Here is a 12,011-nt window from a genome sequence, read left to right as displayed (position 1 = left end):
TCACTACAAGAAAGACAAGAACATACTGCAGAGAGTCCAGACAAAGGCCATGAAGATAATGATGGGACTAGAACATATCTCCCACAAAGAAAGTTTGAGAGAGCTGTGACTGTTCAGCTCTCACTTCTGGAGGGGACCTTATCAATACAAAGCACCCAAAGGCAGGGTGCAAGAAGAATAAAGCCTCTTTATGCTCACTTGGTTACAGTTCAGAGCTCCCTCTGGCTCTGAGCAAAACACATGGGAGATTTGCCAGAGTGGAATGGGAGTTCAGTGTCTTTACACAGCCTCCCTGTGTGTTCCTCCACCCTGGTGTTATGTAAGAAACTGAGCTAAACTGTAAATATTACACAACCTCAAAATGGGAAGGGACTAGTAAAATATGTCCACGACTCCTTCATGCTGACTCACCCCTTCCTTTCCACTTAAGGTTATTACCCACATTTAGGAGTACAATGTCTGCAATGGTAATTTCTTGTCTTTTAAGCATGTTCTAGGCACAGTGAGATATTTCACCAGTGTGAACAGAACATCACATAGGGCCTGGAGACAAGACTTTTTAGTATACCTGTTGAAATAGGACATAGGGTAATGGTTTTAAACTTAAAGAGAGTAGATTTTGTCTAGAGATAAAGAAGAAATGTTTTACAATGAGGATGGTGACACACTGGAACAGGTTGCCCAGAGAGCTGGCAGATGCCCTATTCCGGGAAACATTCCCTGAGCTGGATGGGGATCTGATCTAGCTGAAAATGTCTCTGCCTGCTGCAGAGTGAGGTTGAACTAGGTGGCCTTTAGAGGTCCCTTCCAACCAAAGTATTCTACGACTATAAGCAGGACAACAGTGCCAGGAAGAAGACTGCAGTCTCCCCCCACAGCTCTGCTGCAGTCATTGCTGAAGTCATTGTGGCAGTGCACTTCCAGTACCTGAAGCCACACAAACCTCTCATGAATTTCTTACTGTGGATCTAAGCCATTCGCCCCATCACCAACCTAGAAAAATAACTTTTGTGGAAAGATTATGATCATTCCACAAAAGAAGCAGCAGTAGCATTCCAGCTTGCTTGGACAAGTAAGTCAGATGGGAGTGGAAAAACGACTGATTTAGGCAATTTAGAGTAATTGTCTAAAACGACTGAGTTAAACTTTTGCATGCACATTCTACAAGCATTGTCCTATGGCTAGCATCATATTAAACAACAAAAAAGCTTTCTAGGCAGGACATCAGCCCACACCATATTCTCTGACCTAGAAGGACATGTGGAAATGTGCCCCTGGCTTAGGCTGGGTAAAAAGATTGTCATAGATCTAGACACTTAGAACCCTCGTTATTCTGTAAAAGTCATTTACCCGATGACAGCCCTTCTCCAGTAGAGTTAATGTTGTAGCAAAATACCCTTGTGTATCAACTCAGTGATAACTTCATATCTTGTAATAAAATATATATGTAACCTTGAAGGATAAGCTGTTGTGCTGAAGGATATCACCATACTTAAAAGTAGAAAACATTGAGCATGAACAGGAATTTCCTGGTCTAGTATTACTTATCTAAAATACTATGCACTCTGCATGAGTGGAAATTGCTAATTTTAATGTTAGATATTTAATACGTGGCTGTAAAACTTACACAAACTGTAATTTATCAACTACAATTACATATTGAAAATATACTGCATATTATCACTTATTTATGTTCACTAACAAAACTCAAATTCACAACAAGAGATTTTCCATAGTTCCTGGCTCTAGAAGTTCATCTGCAAAAATAATTTTACATAACATGTATTGTCATAATATGCCATTTTAAATACTGGATGAAATTCTCAATTCATGCAAGAAATCTGACATCCAATTCAACTTCATCTTATGACCTCACCCAGTAGGTCTGTGTCAGCAGTCTCTTCTCTGACAAAAACTCTCATCTGAACCAGGCCAAATATTTTTTGATGACATTATTTCTAAAAATTAAAACCACAAAATTCATTGTTTTAGCAGTGTCCTAACACAAGAAGACTAAATTTTTATAATAAGAGTTCCAGTTTCCAAACTGTGCATTTACTAATAATGATCAAATTATTACCATCATATTAATTTTGACTGAGATGTGCAGTGAGAAATTAGGAACATGATGTTTTAAGATTAATGTTTAAATAAGATATGCCCACTGGTACAGACCAGCTTTATAGCTATACTAGGGCAAAAGGAGTGGAAAGAGCTACCCAAGACTTAAAATAGTTCTTGAAATTTATGGTCTGATTACTAATGTCATAAGAAAATGTAAATATGTTCTGACTAAACCATTCTGCATAAATTCATATATGCATGTAATGTTTCAGCATTCCACATCAAGTTATCTTTGTGCACTATACAGAGGACAGTCCTAAAAGTACTACTTCCATTAACACATTATATATAAATAATGTGTTATAAATAACACGTAACACATTTCTCTGGTTTGTACTGGTAAAGTGAATGCCCATGAAAATTTTGCAAAAGTGCAATGAATGCTTCACCAAGCTATACAGAGGCAGCTTCCTTTAAGTGAGATTCATTCCTAGATTTACAGCACAAAATTGATTTTGGAAGTAATTTAATGTCGGTTCCCCTGTGAATCCTAGCTCAGCATAGATAAATTAAAAAACCAAAATAAAACACCCCACAAACCTAAAGAACTAGACCTGACTGTGCCCTCAGAATATCAGCTGGCATAAAAACATCTCAATTGCTCCACAGCACTCACTATAACTCAGAAGGAATAAAGTATCAGTTATCAGTCCAAAGAAAGCAATCACACATGAACATTTATCTCCACAGTCTTCTTGAAGAAGAATGTCCAATTCAGGCAATCCAAAAGCATTGACTCCCATTGGAAGAAAAAGGCTGCAACAATATTCAACCTCATATTCTGCCTTTGTAACAATATACCCAGCCAGTACGGTGATTTTTTAGCAGAATCTGCACTATGTACTCCCAGAGAACCCAACTGTATGTTATTCCAGTCTGCCTCTACAGATTTCAGTTCCCATTCTAGACCAACTTAAGTAGCAATCCTAACATTGTACCACCTCACTGGTATATCACATCAAGTCATCAACATATCTCCTAATATTAAAAAAAAAACAAAACCACAAGACAATTTTAGAAACTTTTTTTTTTAACTTGATTTTTTCTACCTTTGAAAAGGCAGTCACAGAAATGTGTTCTCATTGAAAAAGAGAGGTGGCAAAAGCTCATTACAATTTGTGCCCCTTCTGTATTAAGGTCTAGAAATATGGCTGAAACTTCTTTTATAAAAGAATTTCCAAAATCACATGGATTTTATTGATTTATTTATGGATTTTTTATGGATTTATTTATTATTGGTTTTCACTTACGGAAGACTTTGAAAAAAGTTCCCATTATCTTTTTCTCAACAGTGGAGAAAATTAAATATGTATTGAATACTGTCACACATAATAATCATGCCATTTCATATTCACTGGTACCCTCATAAATGAAACATGAGCTATTCTGGAGAGAATTGTCACCTTGAGAGAAACAAAGACCATTTGCTTACCAAATACAAATAAAAGAGAAAGTACAGAAAAGAACACTATTTCTTACCATTGTAAGAGTGAACGGATGGCTTTCCAGGGCAGACACTCTCGGACAGTGGAGAATAACATACTGAAATAAAATGGTAGAAAGGATACATTCAAAACATTCAGCGATGGGCTAGCACTTATAAAGTGATACTCATCCCTACAGATAATGTTACATGAAAGCAAAGTGGTTCTTTAGGGCCACATTAGCTCACCTGACCAGGCCTTGCTTCAAAGTCATCTTTCACCATCCTGACTTCAAGGACGTTGGAGGGGTGGCTTATCACGGAGGTGATTGTGACTGGCTTGTTGCTGCGGATGTAGCGGTACAGCCGCTCCACACAGTACAGGCACAGCGGCCCGGAAATCCAGAACCAGGTCTAAGGCAGAACAAAAATATCTTATCTCATAGAATTTTAACTTTCTGTCTTTGATTTTCACAACTACATGAGCTCTTTCAAGATCTCACTTCACATCTAACATCCATGTCTCCCTCTACATGCAGAAACCCAAGAATGTTCCAAAGCCTTAATCAGTCTAACCAGCAGCATCACCCACAAGCACCAGCAATTTCAATCATAAAACTCATCAGGAAAAAAATGCTAATGACCTCGTTTGCTATTCTGGTTTGATGTAGTTAGATTGCAGCTGGTTTCAGCAAAGAAAGAAACAGTACCTACACAGACCAGAGTACTATACAATTGGTTAACATTTCTGGAAAAACACTGTCTGACTTCCAGTGTTATTGAACTATTACCTTCTTATAGCCATCTCAGATTCAAGTAAAAACCTAAGAAAACTTCATTCTTGTGCTATAGAAATCATGTTGATATTAAACTAGTGCAAAATCATAGACAACAGAGAATGGGCACTTCTGAATCACAATCCATTTGCTCCCATGAAAGATGTGTATGCTAGACAGAAAATGCCCTGGAAATACCCATTTCTCTGCACTGATTATATGGGGAGTCCTGGGTGAATGCTCCAGATGGAGACATTTGCAGCTGCTCAACTAAACCCCATCCTAAGAGTCAATTACCAATAGCTTATGGCAGACTTATCTACTAATTCCACATCTGCTCAGTCATTCAAGCTGTGGCACTGAAGTGCCCCTCAAGCCTCATCCATCTTCCCTCCCTTCCCAATTTCTGACGTTACACATCAACATCTCTTGCAACTAGCAGAGCATTTATTTTCAACAATAAAAAGCCTTACAAGTTTCTGTAGTTCATAGTTTTGGGGTTTTTTTTCAACTTGGTATCACAATATTTCCAAATTCAAAAAAGTCCTAAATAGTGTTTCAAAGCTGTCAGGAGAATATTGAGTGGCCATTTTTTCCATGACTCCTTTCCCATTAATGGCTCTAAAGCAAGCATCTTAAGCCCCTAAGAAGACTCCTTGCTGCCCTGTGGGTCATATGGAGCCAGATATACACTGATGGTTATAATTCAGGAATATTACCACAACAAAATACCAATCCAAAGAGCTTTGTTGGAGGAATTCAATGTAGAATTAACTGCTTCTCAATAGGATTACATACTCCATAGAAAAATGAGTTCCCAGTGTAGCTAGTAAGGGGGACACATGTTCAACAGAAAACAACAATGATAATAACAAAGAGAAACTCCTGTGGGGTCTGTTATGGGACCATTTTGAATGGTGGGCCTTGGACTCATGAACTCCATATTTGCAAGCTTCCTCAGGCTACTTGCCAATACAACCCAGCTCATCTTTTCTCAAAAGAAAAGAAAAAAATTCTATAAAGAAAAAGCTGCCACAAAACATAAAGAAACAAAAGGAAAATGGAAAACTGAAAAAAGAAAAGGCTTTTCTGTCTCCACTCTCATCATACTTATTTGTCCATGCCACACATAAAACAAGCCTGTCTGCAAATAACAGACTATAAAAGCCAAACCACAACCAACTGCAACCCAGAAATGCATATTAGGACTTGCATCCGCATGGTAAAAAAGAGAACAAATGGAGCTTGATTATTTCAATTAACTACTGCCACACAATGCTTACAAAAGGACCTTACAAAATGTTATATAAATGTTTGCTCTGAAATGCTATGCTGTAAAATCACATTTTTAGCAGGATCAATGCATCCGTTATGGTGTTGTTCAAAAAAGAACATTACAGCCAATCTCTTGACATTTTTCCACCCTCCCTGTTCCATGCACCACATTGTAATGTACTTCAGGGTTAAATACAGATTGTTTTTTCCCCACCAAATCTTTGAATGCCTCAAAAGGTTTTAATAATATTTTCCAGTATTAAAACATCTGGTCTGGAAAAGCAATAATTAGTGGTTATGGCTGACTGAAAGGCTTGGCATGGCTTTTAATACCTGAAATGTCGGATCATACAGACCTCTGGGAAGTGCGACTGGAACTTGGGTTCCTCGGAACAAACTCTCATAAAGCTATTTTGTACAAAGGGTTCTGGTACTGGTGGGTCCTCTGGGAAAGGCTCAGTAGTATAGTCTGGAAACAGCTCTTCAAAAGCCTTTGGCACAGTCAGATTCTGTCGGAGCGTTTTGTTAGGATTAAAGCAACCAGGAGGGTGTTCCTCTAAGTTGGTCTGGTACTTGAGCACTCCCCTACAGGAAAATAAAAAAAAGTAAAGACTCTGAAGTAACAGAAAATAACAAACAACTTATCTTCATTCAGAGAGGACTTCAGAAAGCAGTCACAAGCCTCATCTTCTGTTAGAAATTTTATTCTGTTTGCCTTCAGGACTTTCTATGGGATTTAAACTTTGCAACAATAGAGCCTTCTGTCACTTGAGTCAAGGTTTAACTTTTTCAGCTCACTTGGCACTCCCCCACTGAACAGCCTCAAGCTTAATACTACTTGAAATGGAGAAAATATTGTGGGGGCCTTGAAAAAAAAAATTAAATAATCGCATTTCCAATTCAATCACACACAGGCTGTTTTCACTCATCCTCCCTGCAGTCAGCAAGCCCTGCTTTTAAGGCAGTCTTGTAGCAGAAGTAGCCCAAGTTGCCAAATCATAAACTGCAGGAATGTTCCCACTACTTGGTGTTTATCATGTTTACATACAAATAGAAGGAAAAAAGAAAGTCCTGCATGGTAGCCAAGGAACCTTCCTTGCAAATTATTTTATGAGGTCCATCCTTATTTTAGTTTTTCTCAAGCTAAGTTAAATTTACAGTAAAATGAAGTGAGAACTTTGAAGTTGCAGTTAAAAACCTTGAAGAAAAAATTGGGAACATCAGACACTCTGCCAGTACATGAACAAATCACTGAAAACAGGGAAGAACAGATAATAGTAATAAAATTCCTCAGAAGTACTACTTGTGTCCAAATCTAGATTTGGTTACAGTAAAACCACAAGGAAGAATATATTGAAAAAGAAAAAAAGCTAAATGACACCTGTAGGGAATGGTGCTGGGTGGGAAATAAGGCATACTGAGACAATGCTCTCTGAGTGCTAAGCCTTGTTATGAAGGCTCAGCTCAAGCATACAATCAAACATAAGGACAGGTGCTCCCCCCTCCTCTCCTCAATATACACACAGCAGCAGCAGCAACAGAGTTTAACTCAGAAGAAAGAGAACTAGGACATCTGCAATATTCCCAACCTAAATGGGCTCTGACAGGCTACTGGCAATCTTCCCTACAAAAATGCAGTCCTGACAGCTAGTAACAAGCTTCCTACATGGTCTAGTGCATCATGTCAGCTTGGAAGTTAAGCCTGCTCACTCTTAAATTCCATCTGACCCTGGGAGAATCATTTGGGAAGTGTCCTTGCACCTACACCCATGCTTCTGCCTGCATTTATTGCTCAATCATGCCTATCACTTGCATCTGGTATCACTGCTGGTCACCACGTATTGGCAAAGTGACAGGTACCCCCAGCATTATGCTAGTTCCCTGCTCCATAAATATTATGGTGCTTCATGGATTTAGCTAGAAGTGAAAGCCCGTGCAGTATTTTTCCAGTGAACCTTGTGTGCATACCTGCCAGCAACTCCCACAGCTTCTCTCTTCTCAGCACACCCCCAAAGATGATTGCCTTGAGAGTAGCTGCAAACATGAGCATCCCCTCCAGTGATCTCTAGTTTATTTAACCTATTATAAACATGCTAACTGAGAGGCAGACAGGGATCACAAAGCTGCCTGTTAACAGCAGCTCAATAACTCACAATTCTGAAGCTGCCAAGGAAAAGTAAGTCTTACACACCCAAGATCAGTGCCCAGAAAGGTTGAGTTCTGCACTGAACAAACGTGACAGATGAATCACATCACTTTATACATTGCTGAGAAGTGGTTGGCTGCCTGAAGGATACTGTAAGAACATACCTGCAACAGTTTGAAACAAAACAAGAATCCAGCAATACTGTGGAAATACTTTACTCCTAAGAGGTAAAACCTCAATCAACCTGCCTGTGCAGTTCAGCCATGGAATATGCCTTGCTCTGTACAGTAATGGCTATGCATTTGCAAATCACAAAGACATCCCACACAGGAGTAATCTGGGAACCTAAGCATGGATATCTAATCTTCCTTTATTCTCAAAAGAGATTACAGAATTGTTTAGGTTGGAAAAGACCTCGAAGATCATGAAGTTCAACCATTAACCCAGCACTACCATGTTCACCACTAAACTATGCCCCTAAGCACCACATCTACACATCTCTTCAATACCCCCAGGGATGGTGACTTTATTGCTTCCCTGGACAGCTTGTTCCAGTGCCTGGCAACCCTTTGGTGAAGAAATTTTTCCTAATGTAAAATCTAAATCACCCCTCATGCAACTTTTGGCCACATCCTATTGATCTTATCAATATCACTAATGGAGCCAGGAATCAGTCCAGCTCACCTGAATGTAGATCTCTGAAACAGCAAATTACATGAAGCACCCTTCAGGCTCCATTGGCTGTATTTATCAGAACTCATTAGACCATAATGGGAAAGACACTGAGAAAACATGTAGAGACCTACATTTAGGCATCTTAAAGTTGAACTGACTCCCACTCTCCATGACTCATTCTTCTCCCACTTCTGACACTCAGTTCTTTCAGATTTGCACTGAATACCTTTGTAATTTAGTACTAAGGAGGCTGTGTACCAGAAATATGCCTGTTCAATACTTGCTGTATTACTGCAGCCTTGGTTTGCAAACTTGGTAAATGGAACATGGTTAGGAAAACAATGGGCAAATGATAACACTGTGAAGGAGTTTAATTAAACTGGACAAGAAAAATACCCCTAAGGCAATCACTGGAACAGACTGCCTAGGGAGGTTACAGGATCTCAGTCACCAGATGTTTTAAAGAATTTGACAAACACCTGTCAAGAATAATTTCGAAAAAATTCATCCTGGCCTCAGATGGGGAGAACAGGTTAGATCCATTTTCCCTAGCCATAAACAAGCTCTATGCCTTTGAAAAAAAAAAAACCAACAAAAAACCAACAAAAAACCAACAAAACCAAAAAACCCAAACAACCCCCCAAAACAAACAATAACTCAAAAAACCCAACAAACTCAGAGAACTGGAATTGTGTCGAGAAGTTTCAATTGCTTTGAACTCATGATTTCTTTAACAGCACATTTTATTCAACAACTTATTCCTACAATGATCTTGCTAGGCCAATTGCCTCTCCAAGTTTACTTTAAGCAGAAGGGAGGTACTGTCACACACTCAAGCACCCTGTGTTTCAGTAGATATTTGATGACATGAAGAAATAAATGTCATTCAAATACACCTTCCCTTCTCTACACTCTGCATCTACATCCACAAAGAAAACTTCAGAGATGTTAATGGAACAGATTTTCACAGAATCATAGAATAGTTTGAGTTGGAAGGAACCTTTAAAGGTCACTTAGTCCAACCCCCAACCCACGCAGACATATGTCATAACTTCTGGAAGATGTTTTACCTTGCAACAGAGCTCAGTTTGTTTGTGCCTGATACAGACCTGACCATCAGCTTCATGGCACATAAACACTGGTCTGATGTTTGTGAAAAAAAGAAAAACTAGGAAATTTTGTAAGCAAAGAGAAAGAGGTAATTAGGGAGATGCCATTCCTTCCCTCTCCTTTGGAGTCAAAAAGGAAGGCAGAAAGGAAAATGCAAGGAATGAGCAACTTTCCTTTATATTCTTGTCTCAGCAAACAAGTAAGAGAGGGCAGAAAAAGAAACTATGTTTTCTTGATTTCTCACTAGACACTAAATGGAAAAGGAATAATCTTGAAAGTGAAAAAGTTTGTGCTAGTTGGCTATAGCATACACACATCTCCAAGCTACAGCCTGATCTTTATTTAAACACACACCAGACGACAACATCTTGTACCAAAGTTGGCCCACTCTGCTCAAGCAAGCTCAGGAAAGGCAGTAATCAAGGAAACTGCTCTTTCTGGTTGTGCTTCAGGAAAAGGAAGAGTATTTTCCATTTACTTACCCAGAAACATGCAGCATCAGCAGCATATAGAAGACAAAGAAAAGGTTGTGTGTATACCAGAAGATGTCATAGTTTGAAACCCTGAAAAGAATAAACCATGGTTCAATGCTGTTTCAACTCAGATGGAATCACTGCTAATTAAAAGCAGACCTGTGCACACAGGACATCATTATACACTGCACAGTTATGCAAAATAGTCAAAGCCCAGAATGTTTTCCCATAGGCACACTGTACTTGCACACAATTAAGTGTTGAGAAGAACAAGTGACTGGCACAGAAGTAACAAGCTGAGAAGGAGAGGTAAGGGTGTAGAAGTACAGAGCCAGATGGAGAACTCTTCTGAAACTGGGAGACTTGACTGCTTTCACAGGTCCTAGTTAGTCCCCATGAGATCCTTACAGCTGCAGTCTCAAAACTCAACCTCCTTACAGCGAGAGTCACCTTACATTCTCCCGGCCCCAGTACAGTTTAACGTGTCACCAAGGCTGCAGCACACAAACAGGTAGCATGGACAGCAGCAGAAGGGCCAGTGGGAAGGGTAAAAACTTTGTGAGGGTATGGAGTGGAGGAAGGTACAGGAAGAATAGGACCTAGAGCAAGGAGACAATAAGAGCACAGTAGGAAAATTTTCAGGGCAGGAAGCCACAATACATTACTGCACCAGGACTGTTGGTCTTGGGAGGAACAAGAAGAACATTGTGAGATCAGGAGAGGTGAAGGTGACTTCCTTTTATCAGTAATTTGTTAGGAAATATAAAAAGAATCCAGACCAAAGCAAATACCCATCTGGAACTGTTTTCTGTTAAGCTTGTTTGGATGTTTTTTTGAGTAAAATAGTTACCAACAAACAACAATCAAATGACTAAGAAAATACACTACTTCACAGCACACAAACACACCTCTCATACTACACAGCATGGTAGGAGAGTTCCTTCTAAAACCAAAGAACCTACCCCCATTCATAAACTGAAACAATTATTAAATAAAAAATATTTTTAGCTCTGAGAACATGGTTTAAGAAGCTATTCCTCTGACACAGCTAACTTCTTTTTTTTCCAGAGCTTTTTCCCTCCTATGGTATTCTACACAACCAGCTAACTGCTCTTCCTTCAATACAACTGAAACATATGCTGCATTAGTTCTGTTGTTACAGGAATTATTTGTTTTCTTTCGCAAGAGAGGAAAAATAACCTTGACAGTCCAAGAGCTACCAAAATAAAATCCAAGCCAGCAAAATAACAAGGAAGGAAGCAAAGGAGGAAAAAAAGGAGGCAAAAGAAGGAATACAGCAACAGCAAGGGGCTCTGAAATCCCCCCTCCACCCTGCCATTCTTCCCCCAGTCAGCTCAGTGTTAACACTTTTTTCCTCCTTGAAGCAGCTCAAGCCTTTTCTAACTCCCCACACCCTGGGAGGTATTTTCATGCAGTCACTCATCAGTATCTGTGAGGAGTTGTGGGAGTAATCATCAGTAAGAGGAAAAAAAGAAGAATGGTGTGCAGAGTGGAAGCACAATTGGAAAGCACAAAGAGGGTAAAACAGACCTTCTATCTCAAAACAGGTCATAGAATCCTAGAATGGGACCTTAAAGATGGTCTAGGTTAAACCCCCACACTATAAGAAGGGACAAGGACAGGTCTTGGAGCTCTGGTTTAATTTGTTTCCATGCTATAATACCAAAAGCTGCACACTGAATGTTTTATTGGCTCTTCAGCATCTTTTTCAGAATGTACCAATTTTTCAAAATTTCAGTGATGAAAAGTCAATCCCTGGCCTGCTTCTGACATGTTGCTTTCAACAGCTAATTATTGCTATTGATTAAAATTACTGTACACTTCTTTCCTGAATATGTCTAAATGTCAGCTTCCAGCTTGTTGATAATTTTATTCTTCTTTCAGCACTCCTACAGATATCTCTACTATAAAATCCTGCTTCCACACATGTATCAAGTTGCCCTAAATGTGAGCAGGCCCTCTGAACTTCACCTCCTTAAATTATACGA

At 39.3% G+C, this 12,011-nt stretch overlaps 1 protein-coding gene across 1 annotated transcript in view; it reads right to left on the bottom strand.

Moving 5' to 3' along the window:
* Nucleotides 1-12,011, bottom strand: part of NOX4 (NADPH oxidase 4) — a 110,282-nt gene that overhangs the window by 79,650 nt on the left and 18,621 nt on the right. Inside the window, exons 8-11 of the mRNA XM_071432799.1 lie at nt 10,012-10,092; nt 5,955-6,183; nt 3,797-3,961; nt 3,604-3,666 (exon numbers count right to left, since the gene is read on the bottom strand). Of these exons, the coding sequence (XP_071288900.1) occupies nt 3,604-3,666; nt 3,797-3,961; nt 5,955-6,183; nt 10,012-10,092 (538 nt within the window). The remainder of the gene's footprint in view (nt 1-3,603; nt 3,667-3,796; nt 3,962-5,954; nt 6,184-10,011; nt 10,093-12,011) is intronic.

This window comes from Agelaius tricolor, unplaced genomic scaffold (assembly GCF_023055355.1).
Source record: "Agelaius tricolor isolate 1412-34295 unplaced genomic scaffold, bAgeTri1.0.p SCAF_9, whole genome shotgun sequence".
Taxonomy (NCBI): Eukaryota; Metazoa; Chordata; class Aves; order Passeriformes; family Icteridae; genus Agelaius; species Agelaius tricolor.
The sequence above is the reverse complement of the archived record's forward strand: the minus strand, read 5'-3'. Positions and strand labels throughout refer to the sequence as shown.